The 24,402-nt window shown below is 56.9% G+C and overlaps 11 protein-coding genes across 11 annotated transcripts; 5 read left to right on the top strand and 6 right to left on the bottom strand.

Moving 5' to 3' along the window:
* Positions 1-41: 41 nt before the first annotated feature.
* On the top strand, positions 42-2,177 carry B0H18DRAFT_1114479 (cytidylyltransferase family-domain-containing protein; the record flags this gene model as incomplete). Its single annotated transcript, XM_048033122.1, has 6 exons — positions 42-172; positions 217-851; positions 903-1,114; positions 1,167-1,700; positions 1,752-1,942; positions 2,000-2,177. The coding sequence occupies 6 exons, from the start codon at positions 42-44 to the stop codon at positions 2,175-2,177; spliced, it is 1,881 nt and encodes a 626-aa protein (XP_047899415.1).
* Positions 2,178-2,449: 272 nt separating this feature from the next.
* B0H18DRAFT_977269 (40S ribosomal protein S23) lies at positions 2,450-3,517 on the bottom strand. Its single transcript, XM_048044235.1, has 3 exons — positions 3,474-3,517; positions 3,350-3,414; positions 2,450-3,269 (listed from the first exon to the last, which is right to left on the bottom strand). The coding sequence occupies exons 1-3, from the start codon at positions 3,478-3,480 to the stop codon at positions 2,790-2,792; spliced, it is 552 nt and encodes a 183-aa protein (XP_047899414.1). The 5' UTR covers positions 3,481-3,517; the 3' UTR covers positions 2,450-2,789.
* Positions 3,518-3,733: 216 nt separating this feature from the next.
* Positions 3,734-5,751, top strand: B0H18DRAFT_423243 (homoserine O-acetyltransferase). Its single transcript, XM_048038040.1, has 12 exons — positions 3,734-4,046; positions 4,117-4,154; positions 4,212-4,268; positions 4,331-4,351; positions 4,409-4,461; positions 4,512-4,596; positions 4,662-4,702; positions 4,761-4,808; positions 4,862-4,991; positions 5,048-5,290; positions 5,371-5,452; positions 5,505-5,751. The coding sequence occupies exons 1-12, from the start codon at positions 3,902-3,904 to the stop codon at positions 5,576-5,578; spliced, it is 1,017 nt and encodes a 338-aa protein (XP_047899413.1). The 5' UTR covers positions 3,734-3,901; the 3' UTR covers positions 5,579-5,751.
* Positions 5,752-5,872: 121 nt separating this feature from the next.
* B0H18DRAFT_868948 (BRO1 domain-containing protein) lies at positions 5,873-7,560 on the bottom strand (the record flags this gene model as incomplete). Its single annotated transcript, XM_048039978.1, has 5 exons — positions 5,873-6,130; positions 6,183-6,756; positions 6,809-7,184; positions 7,236-7,317; positions 7,372-7,560. The coding sequence occupies 5 exons, from the start codon at positions 7,558-7,560 to the stop codon at positions 5,873-5,875; spliced, it is 1,479 nt and encodes a 492-aa protein (XP_047899412.1).
* A 73-nt stretch (positions 7,561-7,633) lies between these two features.
* Positions 7,634-9,523, top strand: B0H18DRAFT_977256 (uncharacterized protein). Its single transcript, XM_048044234.1, has 3 exons — positions 7,634-8,304; positions 8,328-9,187; positions 9,243-9,523. The coding sequence occupies exons 1-3, from the start codon at positions 7,921-7,923 to the stop codon at positions 9,370-9,372; spliced, it is 1,374 nt and encodes a 457-aa protein (XP_047899411.1). The 5' UTR covers positions 7,634-7,920; the 3' UTR covers positions 9,373-9,523.
* On the bottom strand, positions 9,524-14,358 carry B0H18DRAFT_977253 (uncharacterized protein). Its single transcript, XM_048044233.1, has 5 exons — positions 13,665-14,358; positions 13,059-13,350; positions 12,476-12,657; positions 11,705-11,984; positions 9,524-11,641 (listed from the first exon to the last, which is right to left on the bottom strand). Exons 1-5 carry the CDS (start codon positions 13,903-13,905, stop codon positions 9,910-9,912), a joined length of 2,727 nt encoding a protein of 908 aa, XP_047899409.1. The 5' UTR covers positions 13,906-14,358; the 3' UTR covers positions 9,524-9,909.
* On the top strand, positions 13,902-14,358 carry B0H18DRAFT_977247 (uncharacterized protein; the record flags this gene model as incomplete). The annotated part of the gene is made up of 2 exons (XM_048044232.1): positions 13,902-14,006; positions 14,126-14,358. Coding segments are annotated over 2 exons (212 nt in total), but the record flags the coding sequence as incomplete, so codon positions are not given.
* Positions 14,359-16,619: 2,261 nt separating this feature from the next.
* Positions 16,620-17,871, top strand: B0H18DRAFT_423024 (glutaredoxin). Its single transcript, XM_048038039.1, has 4 exons — positions 16,620-17,234; positions 17,292-17,445; positions 17,497-17,625; positions 17,682-17,871. The coding sequence occupies exons 1-3, from the start codon at positions 16,798-16,800 to the stop codon at positions 17,623-17,625; spliced, it is 720 nt and encodes a 239-aa protein (XP_047899408.1). The 5' UTR covers positions 16,620-16,797; the 3' UTR covers positions 17,682-17,871.
* Positions 17,872-17,912: 41 nt separating this feature from the next.
* On the bottom strand, positions 17,913-19,016 carry B0H18DRAFT_1114472 (HAD-like protein; the record flags this gene model as incomplete). Its single annotated transcript, XM_048033121.1, has 5 exons — positions 17,913-18,061; positions 18,132-18,617; positions 18,689-18,754; positions 18,812-18,853; positions 18,971-19,016. The coding sequence occupies 5 exons, from the start codon at positions 19,014-19,016 to the stop codon at positions 17,913-17,915; spliced, it is 789 nt and encodes a 262-aa protein (XP_047899407.1).
* Positions 19,017-19,838: 822 nt separating this feature from the next.
* B0H18DRAFT_1082437 (uncharacterized protein) lies at positions 19,839-21,386 on the bottom strand (the record flags this gene model as incomplete). The annotated part of the gene is made up of 3 exons (XM_048031533.1): positions 19,839-20,129; positions 20,800-20,859; positions 20,898-21,386. 3 exons carry the CDS (start codon positions 21,384-21,386, stop codon positions 19,839-19,841), a joined length of 840 nt encoding a protein of 279 aa, XP_047899406.1.
* A 1,670-nt stretch (positions 21,387-23,056) lies between these two features.
* On the bottom strand, positions 23,057-24,083 carry B0H18DRAFT_868981 (NAD-P-binding protein; the record flags this gene model as incomplete). Its single annotated transcript, XM_048039982.1, has 4 exons — positions 23,057-23,150; positions 23,213-23,541; positions 23,597-23,645; positions 23,707-24,083. The coding sequence occupies 4 exons, from the start codon at positions 24,081-24,083 to the stop codon at positions 23,057-23,059; spliced, it is 849 nt and encodes a 282-aa protein (XP_047899405.1).
* Between the last annotated feature and the right edge of the window lie 319 nt (positions 24,084-24,402).

Raw genomic sequence — 24,402 nt, 5'->3', positions numbered from 1 at the left:
ACCGCTTCGGCACCAGCACCCCTCTCTCAGCCTCCATCCACATGAGTTCAACAGCAAACGGCACACGCCCTTCATGGGCCTCCAAGACTGCATTCGATGGCCTGGGTGTCGAGTCGGGCGAAGAGAGCGAGGAGGAGGTCCTCGAAGCGCACTCGCCTCTGGCACCAGATAGGTACGGGCCATAGACGGTGTCAGTGGGAATATTGACGCGACCAGCCCGACGTTCAGCGGGTCAGAATCTGCCTCAAAGCCTTCCAAATCCGCCATCAAGAAAGCGAAGGAGCAGGCGAGGCTCCAGCGCAAAGCGGCCGCGCGCGCAGCGTCAAAGGCACGAGCCACGTCCAAGTCGCCCGCGTCCGTGCTTGCGGAGGAGCTAGGAGGTGACACATCTGAAGAGGCCCCAGAGATTGTCCCCCGGTCGGCACCATCGCTCAAGGCTCGTTTGGAAGGCAAAGCTACACCAGCTGAGGCTTCGGAACGACTAACTGTACCAAGCCATGCAGAGTCGGCCCCGCCCAAACGAGCAAACGGAGACGCCGGTGTCGTACACGAGGAAGTATCTCCACCCGAGGAGACCACCTTCGTGTCCAGCGATAAGTCCGAGCCACCGACTGTGACGGAACCACCGCCCGGTTCTGCTGCGCCGGTACTTGACAGCAAGTTGTCCCCGCCGGAGCCGGAGACGAAACCACAAGAGAAATCACCAGCGGCAAGTGACAGCAAGCCTGCCAACGGACACGCGGGAGGTGCTGTGCAACAAGAGAGTGTCCAAGATGGCGAGAAGGCGAAGAAACGACAGAGTTTCTTGACACGAACGCTATGGACATTCATAATGATTGGAGGCTTCTTGAGTGCGTATGCTACCCTTGTTTGTGTTATTAAAACTGACGTCTTCGCGCCAGCACTATTGCTCATGGGCCATGCATACATGATCCTGCTCGTCATGCTGTGCCAGACCCTAGTCTACCGGGAGGTGACATCATTATTCTCGTTGAAGAGGAAAGACGCGGACGAAGGCCGAGGGCGGGACCCATGGAGCAAGACGCTCAACTGGTATTTCTTCGTGATCACCAATTACTTCCTCTATGGCGAGAGCATCATCTACTATTTCAAGGTAAGCAATACCGATCTAACGCAGTTGTGCGGTGTATTGACATCTACCGTAGCATGTCGTATTCGCGGACGCGCAGTTCACCATTTTCGCGACCAACCACCGAATGATCAGCTTCTCGCTCTACACCCTCGGCTTCGTCGGCTTCGTCATGTCGCTCAAGCGTGGCTACCTCAAGCAGCAATTCGGGCTCTTCTGCTGGGTACACATGACACTCATGATGATCGTCGTCTCGAGCCACTTCATCGTGGACAACATCCTCGAGGGCATGATCTGGTTCTGGGTGCCTGCCTCGCTCGTCATCTGCAACGACGTCTTCGCCTACATTTGGGGCATTACGGTCGGGCGCACGCCGCTGATCAAGCTATCCCCGAAGAAGACCGTCGAGGGCTTCGTGGGCGCGTTCTTCAGCACGGTCGTGTTCGGCGTGGCGTGGGGAACGTACTTCATGCGCTTCGACTACATGATCTGCCCGGTACACGACTTGGGCGTGAGCGCGTTTGATAACCTGGGCTGCGACCCTAACCCGGTATTCGTGTGGAGGGAGTGGGTGATCCCGACGCCTGCGCGGGCCTTGCTGTCGACTGCGGTATGTCTCATTCGTTCACTGCTAAGTGACGGTGTATTGACACACGGATAGACTGGTCATGAATTCGCGACTGTCGCGTACGCGCCATACCAGTTCCATGTCTTGGTGCTCGCATGCTTCGCCTCGCTCGTCGCGCCCTTCGGCGGGTTCTTCGCCTCCGGCTTCAAGCGCGCCTTCAACATCAAGGACTTCGGCCACAGCATCCCCGGGCACGGCGGCATGACGGACCGCATGGACTGCCAGTACGTACACCCCTCCCCAGGAGGAGCACCTCTCTTTACTGACTCCCGCGCTTCCAGGTTCCTCATGGGCGTCTTCACCTACGTCTACTACAGCAGCCTCATCCGTCAGCACCACGTCTCCGTCGGCTCGATACTGCAGATGATCGTCAGCGGGTTGACGCCGGGGCAACAGCTCGAGCTCATGGCCGACCTGAAGCGGTATATTGAGGGCCAGGGAATCGCTGTCAACATCTGAGTCCCATGTTCGCCGCCTCAGTCCGGGTATGATGCTAAAAGCCTGCCATCGGCGGGTACAGTAACGCTGTCGACGATTGATGACTTGCACGACACATGTGTTATCTCTCGCTCTCTCTCCTATCCATTGCTCGCGGACTCTCGACGTACAGTACTTCCACCTACCTATACTGATATGGCTACACCGCTAGCAGATAATATGAGCGCTATGATTGGTCCATTGTGTGTTGTGCGGCTCTACTGGAAGTCTTCGACTGACCTCGGTTGGACCTCGACCTTGCCTCGATCATACGAAACCACATTAGATGCAAGTCGGACATTCCCCGGAAGACCGTAGCAGCGATGTTCGATGGGATATGAAATGAGAGTGGAACGGCAGACCGGCCCCGCGCGCCTGCTCGTCACTTCAGCCTATGATGCATTCTTGGACGCGATCGCGCATTACGGACGTGCTCGTTCGGCATATGGTTCATTATGCGAAATCATAGTGGTGGCATACATAATACATGCATGTGAACCCGTTGGACAAGCATCGGCAGTGACAATCGAGGGTACGAGATAAGGTCCAAAGAAGGGGCAGAATTTATGACCTAGGCTTCTCCTACAGAGACAATCAGTGCGAGTCATCGGGGGCCGAAGATGACGGACGGACCTTCTTCTCCTTCCAGAGAGCGAGCAGGCCGACACCGGACACCTTGACGACCTTGAAGCGGACACCGGGAATATCACCCTTGGCCTTTCCGCGGCGACCGAAACCAGAGATGAGGACTTCGTCGTTGTCGTCGACGAAGTTCAAGCAACCGTCGTTCTGGCACAAAGTTAGCGCGAGCACAAACGCGAGAGCCGAGATATGGACTCGCAGCACGCCATGGCAAGCGATGAGAAGAAAGACGACACTCACGGGCACGAACGCGGTCACCTTCTTACCGTTCTTGATCAGCTGTACGCGGACACACTTCCGGATAGCTGAGTTGGGCTGCTTGGCCTCAACGCCAATCTTCTCGAGGACGATGCCCTTCGCATGCGACGATCCTCCAGTGGGCGAGGTCTTGTAGATGTTGCCAAGAGCCCGCTTTTTGTAGGCCTTGTCCGCCTATATGATCGCAAGCGTGCGTGCAGCGCAGAGAGGAGATGAGATCCCAGCCGCAATCTGAGGAAAACTGCGAAGCGTACCCAGCGGTTTTCACGGCGGTCGTTGCGCAGCTTGCGCGCGGCTTGCAATCCGCGGGGTTTGTTGGCTGCATCAAACGGTCAGCATAGTGCATAGGACGGCGAGGAGGACGGCGAGGCGACGTACAGCCCATGTCTTGAGGATGCGATCGTCGATGCTAGAGGGAAGGGGACCTGTGGCGGAGATCCAAAGCGGCGATCAGAACTGTAGCAGTACCTCCCTGTTTTCCCAGCACGTGACCGGGCACGCGACGTGACGCGCCTGACACGCCTCCGATCGATCTGTGACTGGTGGCTGCCAGTGAGCAACCTACTTAATACCCCGTACCATCTTCCCGCAACGTCAGTTAATGAGTGGAACGGGCCAAACTGTGTGCTCGCCATTCCTCGGGCCCACGAAAGAGAGTTCCACCCGTGTGACCACGCGATGCCAATGGCACAGTGTGCGTTCTCACCCTCTATGACTCATGATATCTGCTATCGTCTGGACTCTGGGTAAGTTATGCGAGATAGTAGTTGAAGACAGGGGGCACCTTCTCTCTCAACCTCTCTGCCATGTCCCAAGTCAAGTACTACCACCATGGTCGCTTCCGTGTAGCTGGCGGAGTCCTTCCCGACGCGTTCACGGCATATTGTACGTACGGAGACCCGAAGAATCCGTGCATTGTTTTCCCCACGTGCTATGGCGGACGACTGGACAGTACGTGTATCATTCATTCCCTGCATACCAAGAGAGGCGTGATCATTGATTTTAGACCGTGGCCTGCTAGGCCAGGACTACATGATAGCATCGGACAAAGAGTCCCACGTCAGTGGTGTTGGCTGCCGTCGACTATCTGTTTGATTCACAACGCCACTGTTGCAGGCCCTAGATCCTGCCAAGTATTACATAGTTACCCTAGCGCTGTTTGCTAATGGCGAGGTATGTCCAAGTGCGGGATCAGTAGTAGCATGGAACTCACCCGCCAGCGCTCACGTCTCTAGTCCTCTTCGCCGTCAAACACAGTGAGCAAGCCAGTAACGCCTGTACTCACATCACCTAACTATGATAATGTAACTCAGGCTCCTCCGTACAATGGACCGTACTTCCCCGCTGTCTCCTACGCCGATAATATGTAAGTGACTAGGGTCACTGCAAGCTGAACAATCCTAACATTACTAGCAGCCGAGCCCAATATGCCGTTCTGACGACAGTCCTTGGCGTGCAGAAGGTTCGCTGCGTCATCGGGTTCTCCATGGGCGGCCAACAGGTACTCGCAAAATTAACACCTACGTGACCTTCGGACAACCAGGAACTTACATCGGACATCAATAGGCATACCACTGGGCGGCCATGTACCCAGACTACGTCGAGAAGTCAATGCGATTTCAGACTATAATCAGCTCCCACTCAGGCTGAAACTCGTATTATCAGGTTCATAGCAATTTGCGGCTCAGCTCGGACGAGCCCCCACAACAAGTGGTACGTCCCCCGGGCCCACCGATGCCAACGTCGCACATCTCATACAACAACAGCTTCTTGGAGGGCCCCAAGGCGGCCCTTGTCGCCTCCAAAGACTTCAACGACGGCCACTACAAATCCCAGCCCGACATCGGCGTCCGTGCCTTCGGTCGCGCCTACAGCGCGTGGGCCTACGGACAGACCGTACGCACCCTCTCCAGCTCTTCCATCCCACGACTGACTGTACACTGGGCCGGCAGTGGTTCCGCCAGCACGGCTACCTGCACGACGGGAAGTACGCCTCGCTCGACGACTTCCTCCGCGCGGAATGGGAGGGCGGCTTCCTCGAGTGGGACGCGAACGACCTCCTCACGCTACTCCGTACCTGGCAGGACGGCGACATTACCGAGTCGGTCGGTGGTACGGTGGAGCTTGCGGACTGTCTTGCGGGATTGAAGCCGAAGGGGTTGATCATGCCGTGTAAGACGGACTTGTATTTCCCGGTGAGTCGCTTGACGAGGGCTTTGATTTGATTGAGATCATGCTGGAATGGCGCGTGCTCATGGGAGCTGGATGTGTGCAGCCGGAGGATAGCGAGAATGAGATTGCCCTCATGAAGAATGGGTCGAAGCTGGTGGTCATCGACTCCGTTTGGGGACATATGGGTGCGCACTGCGCTCTATCCTTGTCGACTGAAGCTGATGAGACTCTACTCAGCTGGAGGCGGTTCGAACGACAAGGACACCAACTTTCTTGATGAGCAGATCGCAAGCTTCCTCGCGGAAGCTTGAATTACCCACGAATGCTGCGCCAGACCACGAGAAGACGATCATGTAGTGGCATTTGGAGGACGATTGTACATATATCCGTGCATTTACCTCTTCTGTGACGCATGTGTCGTGTCTATACCATGAGTATCGACAAGCGCGCGATAAGATGCAAGCACACATGAGTTCGATACCCTCCTCGTGTTTGAATGGCACACACAACATGAGTCAGCGATACACATGGACCTACTCTTACACGTTGCCTGATAGCCCAACCCGCTAATGCTACAACTCTGCTTTATCATTCCATTCAACAGCCTAGAAATACGAGCCTTCTCCCGCGTAGCTTCGGCCCGATTGAGGGCTTGTTATGTCTGTCTGCTCAGAAGCAGCAGTGTCCTCCCCGACAGCCCGAGTAGCCAGCTCCAGCTCCTCGGTCTGTCGCCTAATAAAAGCTGCAGAGCCCGGGCCAAAGGCGGGGGTTGGTTTGGTGAAAGGCTTGACGGTCACAGCCAACCGTCCTGCGGGTATGGATGCCTGTAAGTCCGACTGTGGAGGAACCGGCTGGAAGGCCACCTATCCCCGACAGATCAGCAGCCCGCCGTTACTCCCTTCACTTCCCGCTCACCGTGTCATTCATATTCTTGTATCCCTTCAAGAACACGCTCACGCTCTCGAGCTCCTCCGCGACCCTTTCCTTCCTCCGCTCGCGCATGTCCTTCTCCCTGTCGGAGCCCATCACGTGCGGTCCACCCCGCAGGTCCTCCAGTTCCTTCTTCGCCCATGCGAGGAACGCAACCGCCTCGCCCGCCTTGGACGTCGCCCCGTTCTCGCCCGCGTCCACGCCCAACCACTTATGACTGAGCGCGGAGTGGAAGGCGACCTCCTCGGCGAGGTACCGCCGCAGCTCAAGGGCGACCTCCTCCCCGCCCTCGTCGCGCACAGCGGAGTCACCCTTGTCCTTCGTGAACGCTTGTTTGAGCCTGGACTTGGTGGACGACGCAGGACGGTAGTCGCCTGGCGTCTTGGCGAGGGAGCGCGCGGACGCATAGAGGGCGGCGCATTCGAGGTGCAGCTTGGCGATGAGCAGAGGCGAGGGGTGCGACTTCGGTAGTGGAGGCCCCGGCGTGATCGTGCTGTCGAAGGCGGCTCTGGACAATAGCTTGCGGATCGCGAGGGTCTGCGCGTCGGCTAGTGCCATTCTGAGATTGACTCAGCATGTTATGCAAGCGGACTGGCAGGAGTCCGACTTACTTGCTTAGCCCTACCACCACTTCTCTGGTCAGGTCGGGCGGACGAGGGCATGTGAGCCCGGCGGCAACGACGCGCTCGCGTTCGCGCTCCCATTCCTGAATGCAGTCCTTTGCGATGTACTCGAAGACGCCAGATGCCTTGCATAGCAGCGTGACAGCAAACTGCAGTTTCTCGTCCTTCGCCCTGCGCTCCGCGTCTGATATCGCGCGCTCTCGCTCATAGGCTCCGAGCGAGTGCACAACGGTACGGGAGAGGTTGGAGAAGGCGAAGGCATAGGTCAAGAGGGTGAAGATGACCTCAGTGGAAAGCGTGGGGATGGAGATGCGCGGCGAATTGTGGAATATAGAAGAGGAGAGCGTCGTTCGCCAGCTGAAAACTACGGAGTTGTATCGGAGACAGTGCAGATCGTAGAGATGAGATTACGCACTCGGCTCGGTCTTGAGTACCAGCTCGCCTTGCTGAACGGAAGTGGCAATGCCATACAACTGAGGCAAGTAATCATCTAGGACCTACAAAGCTGCAGGAGATCTTGCACAATGTATATCCCCGTATTCACGGCTCACCTTGACCAATTTGAGGTAGTCCTTCCCTCCATCGTCTGCCCGTTTGCTCTCCTTGAGCGCGGCTCTCAGATTCGCGCGAGCCTCTGTGGCTTCTGCGATCTCAGTGGTATATGACCCGGTCTTGTCGTCGCATACGCCTGCAAAGAATATAGCACCAGTTGTGGGTAGTTCGTACAGATATGTGCTCATGGATGGCTGTAAGATGCGAGCGTTCAGGCGGTGTTCATTGACATATGATTGCCACAGCCATTCACGGTGTTTACTGACGTTTATTAGCAACCTTGTAACAAAGACTACGGACTGCTTGATCGCTGGCAATGGCCCCCATTCTATTCGTTGCTATTGACCACCATCTCTCTGGGAACCTTGAGCTTACTAGCACGTCCGAAGCCTGCTTGATGAACTTCTCCGACCAAAGCACCGAAGTTATGTCCAGATGGCCACCTGCATGATCAGATATTTCCCCGCAGCGTCACGGCTTCCGGCGGGCAAAGGGCAGCACAAGGGGTATAAAGGCATGAGGCAACTTCAATCTCCTCGAACGCCTTCATGAGCCTTCCAGCTGTCGTCGCCGAGTCGTCGACTGTAGCCCAAATGCCGGAAGCCGTCAGGAATGTATGTGATTTGCCATATGATGTGCTTTTCGAGCTCTTTCGCCACCTGTCTGCGGTGGATGTCACCTCTTTGCTCAATACGTGCAGGGGCGCGCACAAGCACACTCAGGATCCATCGATCTGGCAGCGATATTGCAGTCAATACGGCCTGCGAAGCGTCGTCAACTTCGGTGGACTGTCCTTCTACACAGTCTACACGCAGTTGTTGCATCCATATGGTCCCCTGCTCGGCCTCTGGGCAAGCGACTACCCCTACCGAGGAAACATCATCGAGTTTCGGCTCATCCCGGGCGACGACAAGGAACAGGGGGGATTGTCGGTGAAGTTTGGCGATTTCCGCAGACATCCACCCGCCATCCTGTTTTACCGAACTACGTTCGCGCTCTCAAGATCGGTTTCGATGCGCCATTCGTGCCCTCTCCCAGAACCACGATAGCATCCCAAGCACCGTCTCCACGGAGTCCGAACGATGTCCCGCCCAAGGCCCGTGTGTCCTGCAGCGTTCTGCCACCGGTCGACCATGCGCACTGGCATTCCACGTACGTTGAGGTCGTTCCCCCCAGTAGCTATGGCTACTTCATGCAAGGCTATCGCAAACCCTTTCCCCACCCTGGCTTCCCTCCCCTCGACGCATTGTGGTATGACTCGCCGCGCGGTCTTCCACACCTGAAACCGTCCATCCCTGTTCTCGTCGACCAGCGCGAGCTCGTTCGGATCTATCCCGCCGTTCGCCTCCCCATTATCTTTGCATCCACGACACCACACATGAAACCTGCAGCCATTTCAATACACTGCTCGGGTGGCGATGACCGATGTACCCAGATGTACCAGCCTGCTCTACCGTTCGATGATCTCTCTACGGCCCCTCCGCGCTACTACCCGCTCCGTTGGGACATCCGCGCCGGCGTTGATCCGAGCGACGCAGATTGGAAACTTGGGACCTTAGAAGGGCTTTGGCTCGGAGTATTTGGTCCATACGGGACGGAAGTGCTGCATTTGACATGGCACCAAGAGGAAGAGGAACTGCGCGCGATCAAGCTAACTGGGGACGCGAATGTACCGAGGGGCACTCTTTCGTGGACGTTGCACGCCTCCTCCAACGCTTCTCCGCCGATACCGACCTCAGCGGAGTGGACAAGCGAACTGCCTGGTGGTTGCCTCGTTTACACGGGCACCGGCACGATCAGCGAACGCGGGTTCCCGTACGTCCGAACCTGCATTCCCTGACTGTCGCTTGACGTTTTTTGTGTCATTCAGGTACGGAATCACGGTCCCCTTGAGCATTGCGATCCTCAATGCGGACGACATCCATATTTTCTGGGATCAAATGAACGACACGCGTATCTACACGCGTTACAAGGGTCGTGAGGGTGGTGCCGGGTGTTAAGACCGTTCTCGTTGACTCTCAACCATCTTCACATTGCCAGCATACCTCGCCTAACTTACCGGCATCGAAGGTACTCATGATGATGATTCGCGGGATGATCAAGACCGGGTCTGCTAACTGCAGCCGGATGTCGGTTCTGTAAGACATGGGATCTCGCGATTCTTCTGTGCATTAAGCAGATGTACTGTTACAACACTGTAGCTATGTTACAAGCGATAGAGAGCCATGACTTCAAGGATAGGGGTAATTTGCAACCGAGTGCAAGACAGGAGACCGCATAGTAGACTGCCTTTGGGAGCCGTCGATGCGAAAGAGACAACTGATGCGTAGACACCGAAAGAACGACGAATGCAACCGTCCGATAACTTAGGTTGTACAAATGCAAAAGGTGAAGCAAGAAATGCTCCGTATGAATGCAACGCGAAAACCAAACTTTTGTGAATGCATGCCGTGTAGTACAGTATGTGGGCGTAAGCAAGATGATCTAGAGCATGCGCTACAAATCCTCGGGTACACAGACCAACGTCCTGGCGTATGTCATCGTCGACCCAGAAACCCAAATGCACTCCTTGAACCGAAACTGAGATTCGTACTGCCCGGTGTTGGCGCCGTGCTACCCCGTTGCTCTGCGGGGGTAGAGCGGGAGTCCGTCCGCGACAGCGGCTCGTCTGCTGTTCGTGGCCGGCCGCCCCCGGTCGCTGACCGGGAGCCTTCTGGGGGATCAAGTCTTGATGACGGTGCTGTCGGGCTCCCCAATGGCGTAGCAGTGGTGGAACTTGAACCCGGTGCGGTGGTGGGAAGACCCATGAGCTTCTGCATGATGTACGGCCGGGGCATCGTTCCTTGCGAGTTGCTTTTCACATGCGTAGGACGGGTCGGTGATACAAGTGCAGATTGTAGGTCGCCCCCTGGGAGAGGTGGGTGCGGTACACGGTGCGACCCACTTAGGCGGAACGCACTCGTGCGGCGGGACTCGGTGATGGGCGATACGGATGACTGGATGGAATGTCGGAAGTGAATATCGGAGACGGTCATAGGGATAGAATCTGAAGGGGAAGGAAGTTCGCCCACGTCGTCTAAGCGGAGGGCAGGGTCGGATATGTCGTGTGGGTGGTCTGGGGGTACGACGAGGAGGGGTGTGGGGAGAGGTACGGTTTGGAGGGAGATTTCGGGGCTGAGCGAGGGTCTGCTCTCTGTCGGCCCTCCGGCGACAGTCATGGACAAGCCCATCGACTCACGACGATCTGTCGGAAGTGGCGGGGCATTCTGTGGGTTGCTCTCGCGTCGTGACCTCGCCGAGCTTCGTGTTGATCGCTTGGACTGTGACGATGAAGACTGCCGGAGCGACCGCGACCGCGACGACGACCGCGACGAGTTTGATGAGAAGTCCAAGAACGACAGGAACGTCGAGGGTCTTGACGGGCCCGCTTCCGCATTCGCCCCGTCAAAACTTCCTCGGGCCAGCGCCTGCTTGAGGGACTGCGGTAAGGAGACTCCGCCAGCGCTGAGATATCTCTCCGTGCGACGCTCCGTACGAGGCTGCGACTGCGCCGCGAACTCGACCCTGAGAGGAGTTGCGTTCTCCTCGACCTCCCAATCAGACGTCGAACTGAGCATCTCGCCGAGCAAGATTCCCCGGCTGCTATCCCGCCCATGCATTTCGCGGGGTCCTCTGGGACGTAGCGAGCGTGGTCGATTGAGGGTGTCGGGAGGCGTCGTTGACGTACGGGGAATGGCGGATGACTGCGAGACGAGGGACGGAGGTTCCGGCGTGTAGGGAAAGGGACTGGTGGGGTTCCGCAGCGGCACCGCAGACAGTTCCGGCAGCTCAATGGAGAAGCTGCCATCCGAGTTCTGCGAGACATGGCGCGGCCGCTGGGCTGAATGACCCTGTGTCCCGACGTCAGAGGCAACGTAGTCATGCCTGGCCTCCTCCTTCTCCCGTGGGATGATTGGACGACCGATCTGCAAGATGGCTGGCCTATGGCTAGGAGGCATACTGTCTCGCCATTGGGTGTCCTTCTCCCGCACGAAGGTGGTCTCTTGCGGTGCCGTGCTTGCCGCCCGAGTCGAGAACCAGCGTGGCCAGTTACGCTGCCAGTAGCTCACCCGCGGGTTCACCAGGAAGCTCTCCTTTCTTCGTGCCCTTCTCCGTCTCCAACAGACCATGACTAGGATGAAAGCAAGCAGCAGAAAGACGCCAAGCACAATACCCACAGCGATGGCTGCAACGGCGCCATGTGATAGATGACTGCTAGTAGTCAATGTCCTACATAGACATAGTCAGTCAGGTCTGCGGCGGAAGGCCCAAACCACAATCACGAACGCTCACCCGGTTGTCGTCGTGTTTCCTGCCATCGTCACGTTTATGCCGCCAGCCAGGACAACCAAGTCTGCAGTTAGATCGTTTCCTCCTCCGTCCGCGCCGGCATTAACAATTTCCAAGGAGTGGGGTACCGCGGGGTCGAGGTCGGCGACGTAGAACAATACAACAGGGGACGCGGCCGTGAACGAGGCGCGCGCCGACAATGTAGGATACAGGCGGTCGTCAAGAGTAACGTTGTACGTCCCCGAGGAGGGCGTCGTGAGTCCTGACAGGGACACGGCGGTACCTGCGGGGATAGAGAAGAGAAAGTAAACGCGTCAGCGACTCTGGCCCCAGCGATAAATTAATGTCCGACACGCCGTGTGAAGGGAAGGAAAGTGAGACGAGTCGAAGGACACGAGTCCTGCCCTTCAAATGTGGGCACAAATTACGGAAGCGGCACCGAAGACACAGCGTAAATATGACAGGAGAAACCGGACACGCGCTAGGCGCAGAGTCGCGCTTCCAGTCAACGCACGATCGGCACCCTAGATACGCGGTTCTTGTGACGCAGCGGAGTCCGGACATAGCTGGAAGCGAAATATTACTGCCTTGTAGGCGCGAGCAACTTAATAGGTGTATGATCAAGGTCGTGCGACCGTGATCGTTACACAGTAGGTAGGCTGTGCGCAGGACGACGCCAAGATACCACCGACTGTCGGGCCTCGGAAATATCACTTGGATAGACGCTCACAGGCAGGGTCGCAAAACTGTGAAGAAATGGGTGGGGAAGCTCACCATTGAAATCGACCCGCGCACTGTCGCCGACGTTCGTACTCGTATGGAAGGCGGCTTCTGGGAGGTCTGATAGAAGCCCAGTGGTGAACGACCACTGCCCACGGTACGAGACCGCGCCATCCGGTATGGAGGTGGTTGTGGGCGCTTCTGATGTTGATGAAGAGGACAAAGATGTGGGCGGGCTGAGAAACAAACAAATCAACATTGCTGCAGAACATATACGGCAGGAGGACCAAAAAGGTTAGGAGCTCGATGCGGCCCGAGGAGCGCACGCAATGCGCTACAGTCATGAAAAGCCTGAGACGACGGGACATGGATAAGTGAGAGCCGGAGATGCATAGTTGGGAAGGGAAGTTACGGCTTGCATGCTTGCCCCGAATAAGCGAGAAAACAAGCGGTCCATCTCGAAGAAGCAATTGCCACAGCAAAGTGAATGACATCGGTGACCGAGCAATCTGAGGTTGGGTAGAACTGCGACCCGTATAGTATGCACGTGATGGAGAGTTGTCAGGCCAACTTGTGAGCTTTGCTTCGCGCAAGTCCGAAACATCGTCAACGACCTGAGTCCATGTTGTGCACTTACCCGTCTCCGTCCATGAACAACTCGAAGCTGTCAAACGCGACAACCAAGTCCAGGTTGGTGGCATCGTTGCTGCCTGTCGTCCCCGCATTATGCACTGTCAACACGATCTCGTGCGGTTCATCTGATAGATTGGAGAACGAGGCCAGGACATCATTGGCAGCAGTATCCACTGACGCTGGCGAGGATATGCGGGAAAAGAAGTTTGTCGTCGCGTTCCCATCCAGGGAGACAGAGTACGTGAGTGCGCTCGAGCCATTTGCGGTGATGGTACCGAACACGTTGATTGCAGTGCCTGGGAGCGCAGGTCAGCAGTCTGACCGGGAGAAGACACACACTGATAGCAACGAATTAGGACCAAAGCATAACCACAGATCGCCCGTCTTGAACCATCTTGACTGATAGATGAGGGGCCACTGACAGCTGCTATCGGACGCTAGTGGTGATACTGGACACGCCGGCGCTCCGGTCGGGCAGCAGTCGAGGGGCAGATCCGCATACAGCCAGCCAGGATGTTCCAGCGCGACAGACAGACCTCAGCACCCGGGCTCGCTGGGTAGGCTCACAGAGCAGCGGTGAAGATGTGGGAAAAGTCACACGAGTACTCACCGTTCCACTGTATTGCCACCTGCGCTCCGTCGCATGCAGTGACGTGCAAACTCGTACCATTACCGAAGTTGCTCACCGCCGAGCTGGACGACGAGTTGGAGCCTGAAGAGAAGCCCGAGCCGGTGTAGTATGGATTCCACCCTGCACTGACATCGGGTTGGCCAAGAGTGTCACCGAATGGCGCGTACGCGATTGTGGGGGAGTTGTCGTCGACAGTGATCGAAAACAAGGTATCTGCCATGCATGTAGAGAATCTTCAATACGATCTGCTGATCGCGGGCCCAGCCAGGGGGACGGTAACCAAGGAAATGTCCAGAAATCGAGAGGGGCCAGCGTCGACCGCTCGAGGAGGGTCGCGAATGGGTCGCCGAGGGCGGGGGAAGGAAGAGGCGGAGGAAGGAAAGGCAGTCGTGCGCGTGAGTTACAAAAGCTAAATCGTGAGCGTGATGAAAGAGACCCACAGGGTCGGGTCGACGGACTGCAAGCGTCAGTTGCCAGCGGCGGAGGCTGCACGGCCCAGACGAGAAGCTCCCGAGGAAGATACCGCAGTAGCGCTCTTCACACGTGATCGCGACACGGTACGCGTGATCGTGCCAGACAAGTTGCTCAGGCTGCAGCAGCGTCCGCGTCGTGCACACCCGCACTACTTATGTACCACCGCACCCGCACCACGGAGGAATGCTCGCACACGACAGGTTTCCCCATACGGCAATCCATTGCTCGCATGCAGTGGTCACTTCGGCCTTCCACTAGGCCACGTTTAGGGCACACCGTGACCGGCCCTCCTCGGCATCAAACCTGTGCGAAACGGGCGTTTCAAGGGCCCAGACTGCGCACCGGTGAGCCGGATGTTACACACAACCTTCACGCTCTAACTTTGGCTGCGCTGTTTCGGTGAAGCCGGCGAATGGGGCAGCCACTTGTCGACCTACATTACACGCACGCTGCGACGAGCAACGAAGGTTACGCCAGCGCAGCAAACACTCACATAGCAGATCGCGCTAAGTCTGACAGCCGTCCAGATCCACAGTTCGAGGCACTCCGCTTCAGGGTATACCATCGCACTGCGAGCGAGTGTCTCATTCATGTCGCTGATGTTATACAGAGATGCCAACATGTCAGAGTCGCAAACCGAGGGTGTATCGATACATCGATCGCACCTCCGATACTGTATATGTTCCTACCAGGGGCGCTCGCCAAATGTTGATGCAGATCCTTCTCCTTGTGCTGTCCGTTGGATCATCGGACGTCTCTGCCATCATCGCGCCGAGCTCACCGTTCGAAGCACAAATCAAGTAGAGGGCAACATGTCCGAGAAGTCGTACACATCGGCCAGTCAGTGTTTATGACGTTTGGACGTCCGGAGATAGTCAAGTGATACCAGTAGTCACATTTCGACTAGTGCATACGAACATCACACCGTGAACATACCGTAAACCCATCGATGGCCATTGACAGTGCAGTGCGCGTGGGTGTTCTCTTGACATCACCCGAGGCAACCCTGTTTGTGAGCGGCATATGAATGAGATCTCAAGACACTGCAACAGAGGATGAAGCGTCGAACCGCATCAACCAACTTTTGTGTGGTCTTGAAGCCCGCAGACCAAAGCGTATTCATACGGTTTGGTGGACGGAGTAAGCTCCTAAACATCTACAGTGAGAACTTCGAGCATCCCTTGCGGATCAGTCACATGTGATCCCAATGCTGTTTCTGACAATCATAGCGTGAGGCATCTGAACCTGCGGTATCACACGTCACAAATACCACTTCCGCAGAGTCCTGCAGTGTGCACACACCTTTAGCCTCTCAGCGTAAGCTCCAGCGATGAAGCCCACTAGCCACCGCCATGTTAGTGAATGGGACGGCACCTTATGGAGCTACTTAGATGAGCCTCGGTGTTCGGGTCGATTTGATCTCCTACTGTGATGCTGCGTGTTTCGGGTTCCAACGACACCCCAATAACCTGATAGGTGGCACCTTAGCCACCCGCTATCCAAGCAGTACCTTTTACGGTTGAATGAGCAAATAGGACTTCATTTGAAGTGATAGATAGTGGCGTACCATGAGGAAGCCTACGAGACGTGTGACACGCTACGGCATTACAGGCAGTTCATTTGGATGTGACTGGCAGCCTACTAGGGTTAGCTGCGCCGCTTCAGCGAGACGTGCGCATGAAGTCTAGAGAATGCATCTGAGCGACATCATGGCACAACTTATGCGTAATGCAGGCGAACTTCTTTGTTGTAGATCTCTCTGCTTATAGCCTGCATCGTGGTATCATCCAGCAACTTCGGATGACTCGTCGCCGTTGGCATTCGGTTCTGCGTACACCTTTCATAAATTCAATCAAAGATCGAACCTGATGGAAACGACCTTACCGGATTATTTCGCGCAGTGTGCACTACTTAGTACTCCTAGCCGGCACCCATCGAGTATATTATCCCGGGCCCCGGCCCAGGCACAGTGGGTCAACCTCGCTGGCAGGTGGCGAAGAAAAATGGTCTGTCGCAGGTTGATATGAGTGTCCAAGTAAAAATGCAATATGTCTTGATCAAGGCCTCTGTAAGGCACATACTTATCTCGGCTTGACCTGGTCCCGCGTAGGTCCCGCAGACTCGCAGCCGACCCCGTCGTCGCTGTCGTTGTCGAGGTGAAGTCTGGTCAGGGGTGCATGATGATGGATTGGCGGCTCGAAGGCAATCAGCCGCTGGATCTTGCACAGATCCAAATCTCGCCGATGCTCCCTTTGCCAGATTGCCGATTTATCTGCGTTCACACTGTCACTGCTGCAAGCTATCGCTGCTTTCCTCGTCTTGCTCGTCGCGCTCGTCGAGCTATCTCCTCTGGCTGTTTCCCTGCTGCTGGAGGTATCTGCCTGCACGCCTCGTGTGATTGATCTGGTGCTCAGCTGGCTGCTCAAGAGACGCCACGTCAAATTGTTCAAATCATCAGGGACGTAGACCGTAGACGCGCCTCGGGGCCCATCTGTCATCGATTCACCGTCCGCTCGTCTGCACAGCCTGAGCAAACCGCGAGCACCGTTGGCGCCGTTCTCCCTCGACTCCGACTTGCACTTTCGGGCCACCCAGCAAGCCGAACTCTCTAGCCGAGCCAAGCAACTGAAAACCAAGGATGGCCTCCTCGTACCGCCGCAGGCGCATCTTCTGGAGTGTTATCCTCCTCACCGCCGGCGTGTTCTTCTACGTAAGCACCTATGGCGGCTCCTCGTTCATCTCTCTCCCCGCGTCTCTCAAAGACATTGGCTTCTCCCCGTCGTCCTCACGCGCCGGACAGGTCGCGCTCGCGAAGCTGAAGGACATCACCGGCCGCAAGAACAATGTCTCCGAGATTCACGGCCTCCTCTACTTCATCTCGCAGCACCCGGATCGTACTCTGAACGAGAAGGAGGGCGGCATCGAGGTGGAGGGGAGAGGCCTCGTGAAGGTGGACCCCGAACAGGCCGTTGACCTCGACGTCTACGCGCCTGACGGTCACCGGAAATGGGACGCGCATCTGAAAGTGCTCAAGAATGAACACCCGGTTGTCGTGTTCAGCAAGACGTTCTGCCCGTACGTCACTATTTCCCTGTGTGAGACCGGCGGTCCTCTGACTGACATTCACCCCAGTTACTCACAACGTGCGAAGGCGCTGCTTCAAAAATACGAGCTGGACCCACCGCCCCACATCGTCGAACTAAACACTCGGAGTGACGGTCAAATAATCCAAAACATCCTGAAGAGACTAACAGGGCGGCGTACCGTGCCCAATATCCTCATTCACGTAAGTTCATTGACTTGCTACGTGTCTCAGCTGACTCGTGCTGCTTTCAAGGGTCAATCACTTGGTGGCTCTGACGACATCCACGCGCTACACGAACAGCACAAGTTGAAGGGTGTTTTAGAGGATGCTGGAGTAGAGGTGAACGGGTTGTGGGCGGGGTTGCAGGTTCATGATGCATAGGTATGTGTGCCAACACTCCACTTGAGACGAATGCCTGACTTGTCTGACAAGTATAGCATGGGACTTTCCTGTAGAACACCGGGTGTATGTCTATTTGCTGTACCATATCATAGACCTCCCAAGCGAGGCCGTAAGCACACCGGTGGCTTGTGGCTCAGACATGACACTTAGCGAGGCGCGCTGCTCCCGCTGAAGGTATGGTAGGGTATGTGCATGCTCTACACCACAGCCCTTCGGCGACGTCTGTTTCGTGCGTAAGCGCTACGTCTAGCCTCCTGTCCTTTCGTTTACTCAGACTCCGCATCATACGGAGGCAAGCCCCACTCCTCGGGCACAAATTCCTCAAGGCTCTTCAGCGTCTGCTCGGGCTGTTCGACACCTAGGGTTGGCCCCGCCTCGCCCAGCGCCAGGAGGTTCGCGTCCGGGACCCACACAACTACATTGACAACCCATCAGGTCTCCAGCTACAAAACATGACACAGCCCCGCACGAGGCCGGCGACGCACCGTTCATCCCGGCGCGTTTCCCCGCCTGCACGCCCGGGATCGCATCCTCGAACACAAGGCCCTTCGCGCGCTCCGCCCTCTGCTCCTCGCCCAGGCTGCGCTCCTCCACCTCGCCCTCGCCCACCGCGCGCCCGAGCATCCTCTCCGCGGCGACGAGGAACACGTCCGGGTGCGGCTTGCCCCTGCCCGTACGGATGAGCCCGTCGTCCGCGCAGACGATGTGCCCCTCGAAGCACCCAAAGAGCGCGTCCATGAGGTGCGCGCTCTTCTTCGCGTAGTGGCGCCGCTGCGAGCCGGTCGCGACCGCGATGGGCACGTTGTGCCGCCGGAGGTGCCGCACGAGCTTGAGCACGCCCGGGAGCGGCTGCACGGTCGGCCAGAGCAGGTCTTGGCCGGGGCGCCGGAGGTTGAGGTAGGTGTCGATGGTGAAGTCGGGCGGGAGGTCGGGGAAGAAGGAGAGGAGGTGCGCTGCGGCTTCGCGCTCGGCTGTGCGGGATGTGGGGGGAGGGGGTACGAGGGTGAGTGGTGGACCTGGAGAGGTGAGACGGCGGACGTACGTTTGCCCATGAGCCCGGCCTTGATGTCCCAGGTCATCTCCTTGCCATACTTTGCGAGGATGTTATCTGAGTGGGCGCACGGTCATGTCTTCGGCAGGCGTGCTTGAATTCAGCGACACGTACTTGTGACCTCTGTGTACACCCTCTCCGTGTCGATGAGCAGTCCTGCACATTACAGATCAAGAGCCGTCAGCCCCGACGAGCGACGCTAGCAGCCAGCCAGAGGCCCCGCATGCAAGGGCCTAGAGCGCAACGCGAAGGACTCGGAGATCTCAGGCTCACCATCCATATCGAAGATGACATACTCGATCTTCGGCCTCTGGACCATCCTTGCAGCCTATCGACCGTATTACCCTTAGACTTGTTGTGCGTGTGAGTGAGAGACTTCGAGGGGGGACGCCCTGCTTGTCCGAGAGTAAGATGAGATGAGGGTCTCATCCATTTATTGACTATGGCGCGAGTCATCGATCTGTCGATCCTTCAAAGCTTCACGCGCCGATGGATGCGACTTGATACAACTGCGGACCTGCCAGTGCGGTCGTGGTAATACCGGTACCGAGGCCATATGTACGTACTTTCTGCAAGTACATGTCCAGCCGGTAAGCTGTCGATGGAATCCCAGAGTGGATGTCCCATGTAGTTGCGCAAGACCGCTCATATGTTGCCAAGCGCCCGAGTTCTCTGCACTGAATCTGAACCCCACCAAGCCTATACCCAACCTATACCACACCAAGAACCAAGCAAAAAATCGTGCCTCTCGTCATTCAGCCATATGCATCATGTGTCCGGAAAAGTCTATGCGGAGTATGTAAGAGTAGTAGGCATGCCAGTGCAGCAGACACTGTATGGAAGTATGATAGTGCGAAGCAGCTAGTTGTACACCCGGCTATAACACCAAGTATGTATGTGAGTGAGCACATGCATCGTCGACGTCGACGTCGACGTAGATCCAAATAACCCAGCCTGCCAGCCGCCGTCGCAAGTGTATGCGCGGGAGTGGGGGTGCCGGGGCATGCAGAGGCGCGACGGTGGGCGAGCTATAAGCAAGAAAAGAAAGTGTCCGAGTATGCGTACAGTATGCCAGTGCGTGCGTGCGCAGATCCGTCTCCGTTATCAGCAAGCGCCAGACCAGGACCAACGACGTGAAGGCTCAGTGCAGCTTCTTCTGCTTCCTCCTCGCGCCGTACACCTCCGCGCCCGCGGCGGTCACCATCCGCTGGAGCTCGCCCTTCTTCTTGAGGTACCGGATCTCCTCGAGCGTGCCGAGCGGGCGCCCGCCGACGAGGAGGATCGGGAGCTCTGACTTGCCTGTGAGCCGGAAGAGCAGCGGCGCGAGGACGCCCTCGTCGACGCGCTGGTCGACCTCGATGATCGTGGGTGCGGGCTGGAGGTAGAGGTCCCCGAGCATCTGCTTGAGCTCGCGAGAGACGGGAGAGTAGAACTGTGGGTGTGTGAGTTGGCTGTTCGGCTGCGGTACCGTGTGCATGAAGACGAGCGGTGGACAGTCGCGAGAAGTGAGGCATCGTCTGCGTCGAGGCGCATTGACGGATGCTGATTCGCGAGACACTTGTCATATGCGACAGTATTACGATCACATCAATGTGTGCATGCTATCCAAACTATCTCAGGGCAGATGGGGATGCGAGGTTCGGCTGACGAGTGCACTGGTATGTCCGCCCCCGCGCAGTCAAGTAGTGCATGGTGCGCCCATACAGACGACGAACATGACACGCTTGCCCATCCCATGCACCACATATAGCCAGGCACACACGGAGCAGCCTCGGAAGGCCTTACGCATGCACAGATGCCTCGATAGCACTTGGTGCATATGAGAGACGGAGGTATCTGTATCTGTCAGAGCAGAGCGCCTGTGACGTGAGGCTGACGGTGCAGTCAACAGTGGCATCTGGTCCGGACATTGACCCGAGATGCATGAACAATAGTCAACGAAATGTTTCAGCGCACGTACACAGGATACATCCTATGCATTGTGGGCGATGCTCCGCCCGCTCGCCCATCGTAGAAGCAGCACATACTTGAGGGCCGTATAGAAACCCCAGCACAGACATGGGGAGCGAATGGAGTTAACGGAACACGGAACGACGGCTCACCTTTGAATAGAGCATAACGGGATGTTGTGCCCATACGTCCTTTACTATCGTCTCGACCTCCTCAGCAGCGTGCGCCCCCGGGTGTCGAAGTCGAGTACGAGCTGAGGGTCGATCGGCTGGGAAGGATCGACGGTGCCGGGAATCACGTTCTGTGGGAGGCTCGCGATAAAACTTGATACCGCCGCGAGCTCCTGCGACGCGTTCAGCTGCACATGCGGCCGCCCGGGCGTGCTCTCGTTGCTGCTCCATGGATGCTTGTGTCGCAGCGCGGCTAGCCGGAACGCGTCTGGCGACAGGTGCGCATGTGGATGGCTGTCGGAGTCGAAGGCGGCCGGGATGGATGATAGTGACGGCTGGGCGACGAGGAGGATGTAGACGGAGAGCACGACGAGCGCGAGGAGCGCGAGGAATGTTGTGCGGTACCAGTATGACCTGGGTTTGCGGCTCGCGATGGACGAGAGGGCGGCGAAGCTGACGGCGGCGGGGGTGAAGGGCGGGGATTCGAGGACGGGGCTGGGGAGGGTGCTGCCGTTGCCGTACATGTGTAGGTCGGGGAAGCGGGCAGACGGTGTGCGGCGGTGGGCCATTGTGATTGATTAAATAAACGATATAGGGGCGCAGAAGGGCAGCCGGGTGAAGAACAAAGGAGCGGCGGGTGGTAAACGTGCACGACAATCTTCCCCTTGTTGTTTGCTCTACAAATCTCCGCAACCCGGCGCTTGTCAACCTCCTCCTCCCCAACACGTGCCTTAATATCCCCCTCCCATCTTTGGCAATCCCCCCTCGTTCTTCGCCCTTGGCACGCCCACAGTTCTTCCGAGTTCTTCATTGTCCTCACAGACCTTCGAAGTTCGAACTCGCCATGAGTACCACACCTTCCAACTCTGCAGCGCAAGCATGAGACACCATCGACTGAGAACCACTATAACCACTCCTGGGGCCATTGTTCTATTCGCTTACGCCCATGTCAAGACAGCTATCGTCGTAGACACGAAGCTCTCATTGCAGTCCAATCGAGCGTTCTACTTGTAAGACGCCAGCACTCGGGAGACAGCTTCCAGGCCTGCCTCAATTTTCAGCTATTCTATTATAGCCAGCCTGGCACGTCATGCCGGTCCCGAGGGAATGCACGGCTTTCAGGTGAGTTTTCCGCAAGTTCTCCGCCCCTCCTCGCTCCCCGTTCTCCTAGTTGCAGGGAACGTTAAACCGAGATTTGGACTTGGAACGGTCTTTCTGGCCAAACCGATGCCATGGGCGAATGATGGCGGTCAAGCTACATAGACTGAAGTTGCAATCGCCTACCTCTGGCGGGGGTACTTATTCGGCAGAGATCTCTGACAGAAGAACTTCGCTCGTAGCTGAACGGACCATCCCCGCGAAGCGAGACTTCCGCACAATTTCCGCAGCAGTGGGGCTCAAGTGGGGCTTGCATTCAGCAAAGACATGGCAGCTTCTCCCGATGGGATCTGCGGTGTTTGCATCATGGGGTCGACCGCCTTCCATGAGAGCGCAGCAGATGTGCTCCTCCATTGCAGCTAATTTCAGAACGATAGTCACTCTCGAACGCGCGCGACATATGATGACTAAGCGCTCCGCGCTTCGGGAGCGGCGCGCACCGTTCTTCTGCACCACTGCAACCTGCGCGAGATCTTCCACACACAGCGACCTGTCCAGGACCAGCCCCTCGCAACGACATACACGACACGATCCCGTGAGCAATCAGGTTGATGCGAACCAATAATTATGCAGAATGTGTCTGGTCAGCCTTGCTCTACAACACCACTGACATTCCAGTGAATCCCATGCCTTGCCAGTCGCGAGCCATGTAGAAAGAGTTCAACTATTCGGACTCTGCGAGAGTCATGGTAGCTCTACACTACTACTGTAAATGGTAGAGAGACAGGTCCATAATTCAGATTTCAGATCATATATCATCTGTTGTGTCTGCTCGCGCAAAATTGACAGGAGACAATGAACGACAGTGGTGCAGAAGAGCGGTGCGCGCCGCCTTCTTGAAGGTTGGAGCGCTTAGTCATCGTCTGTCGCGCGCGTTTGCAAGTGACTATCGTTCTGAAATTAGCTGTGAGCCCTGCACGCGCACTAACACGCATTGGTTGTCTTCAATGCTTCTCAAGCATAACTGCGTCCACGACCAATCTTTCTTTGTCTCTTTATTGCAATGTTATGACGCAGAGGTACACAACGTCGTCTATACTCGTAAGTTACACGTCCGTGCACCCGGAGACGCTGTGCATCCCTAAGCCTTCGCTTCACGCTGGATCAGCGCTTTCCAAGTTGTCGGCTCCCGACCCAGCAGCCATCGCGTCACATTATTGTTCCCCGGGATACCACTGCATAAGAGGCACAGGAGTGAGCACTATCCACCTGTGCTGCAGTACCTCCAGTCACTCACCGTCTGTCATAGTAGAACAGCATCCTGTCCATCGTCTCCACCATGTACCCGCTTGGTAATTTGGGATGTTCCGTTGCTTTCTGGACGGCGATCTCCTTGCCCAGGTGCGCGGACAGCTTACGCGCGATGTCCTCCATGCTGCAGTTCTCGCCCACCAGCTCGTACCTCGCGCGGTTGTGCGGTGCGGGATCGAGGATAACCTTCGCCGCAATGTCCGCAAGGTCACCGAGGTCGAGGAAACCTTGGAGGGTCGTCTGGGAGTAGCCGGCGGTGATAGTGGACGACCTCAGCGTGGCTTGCAGGTCAATGTTCTGCATGAAGGAACTGGGCTGTGGAACGGCGAACTTCAATAAACCACCAGACGGGAATAGCTCGTGGCTTCACCTCCAAGATGGTGTAGTTCAGGCCCGACTCGATCAGGTATTCCTCGATACTAAACGAGCGGGTCAACACCGACGGCCCAGCAGACCCGCGACGCGAAGAACACGACTCACTCCCTCTTCACCTTATGGTGCTGCATCTTCGTCAAGATCGGGAAGAGCACGCTGCAGTACACGAAGTGCTTCACGCCCGCCGCTTTCGCCGCGTCGATCAGCGCGATGCCCATCGCTCCCTCGTTCGGGTGAAACACGGGCGCGTTGTGGAACACGACGTCGATGCCGTCGAGCGCGGGCGGGAGCGTGCCCGCCTCGAGGAAGTCGCCGAGCGCGAAGTCCGCTGGGGAGAGGCGCGGGTGCTGGGAGGTGAGCTTCTGGACGGCGGCCTCGGAGCGCACGAAGAGACGCAGGTCGGGTGGGGAGGGTGACCTGAGGAGGGCCTTGAGGACGTAGCCAGAGGTTCTGCCTGAGGCACCGGTGATGAGGACCTTCATTATGTCGTGGCCGTATTCACGATGCTTGTAAGTGACGTTCGATCCCTCGTCAGACACCAAGGATGTCGTACATATGAGCGTGTTTAGCAGAATTGTCGAGTGTGGTGAATAGCTAGAGCACCGCCAATCGTGCTTATACCATCCAGCGCCGGATGCGTCTAGGGTTTCGACAAGCGGCTGGCCTTTGTAAGCTCTGGTTCCAGAGACGTCATTCCTACTCAGACAGTCCGTCAGAGGCCCCACTCCTCCCGAACTGTCACTGCAGTACATGCGAGCGCATCGCTGCCGCTCGTGTAGTCCGTCAGTCAATATGACAGGC

The sequence above is a fragment of the Fomitopsis serialis genome (genome assembly GCF_022376445.1).
Source record: "Fomitopsis serialis strain Sig1Antser10 chromosome Unknown B0H18scaffold_4, whole genome shotgun sequence".
Lineage (NCBI taxonomy): Eukaryota > Fungi > Basidiomycota > Agaricomycetes > Polyporales > Fomitopsidaceae > Fomitopsis > Fomitopsis serialis.
Note: the sequence above shows the minus strand (reverse complement) of the source record. Positions and strands in the feature narration are given on the sequence as shown.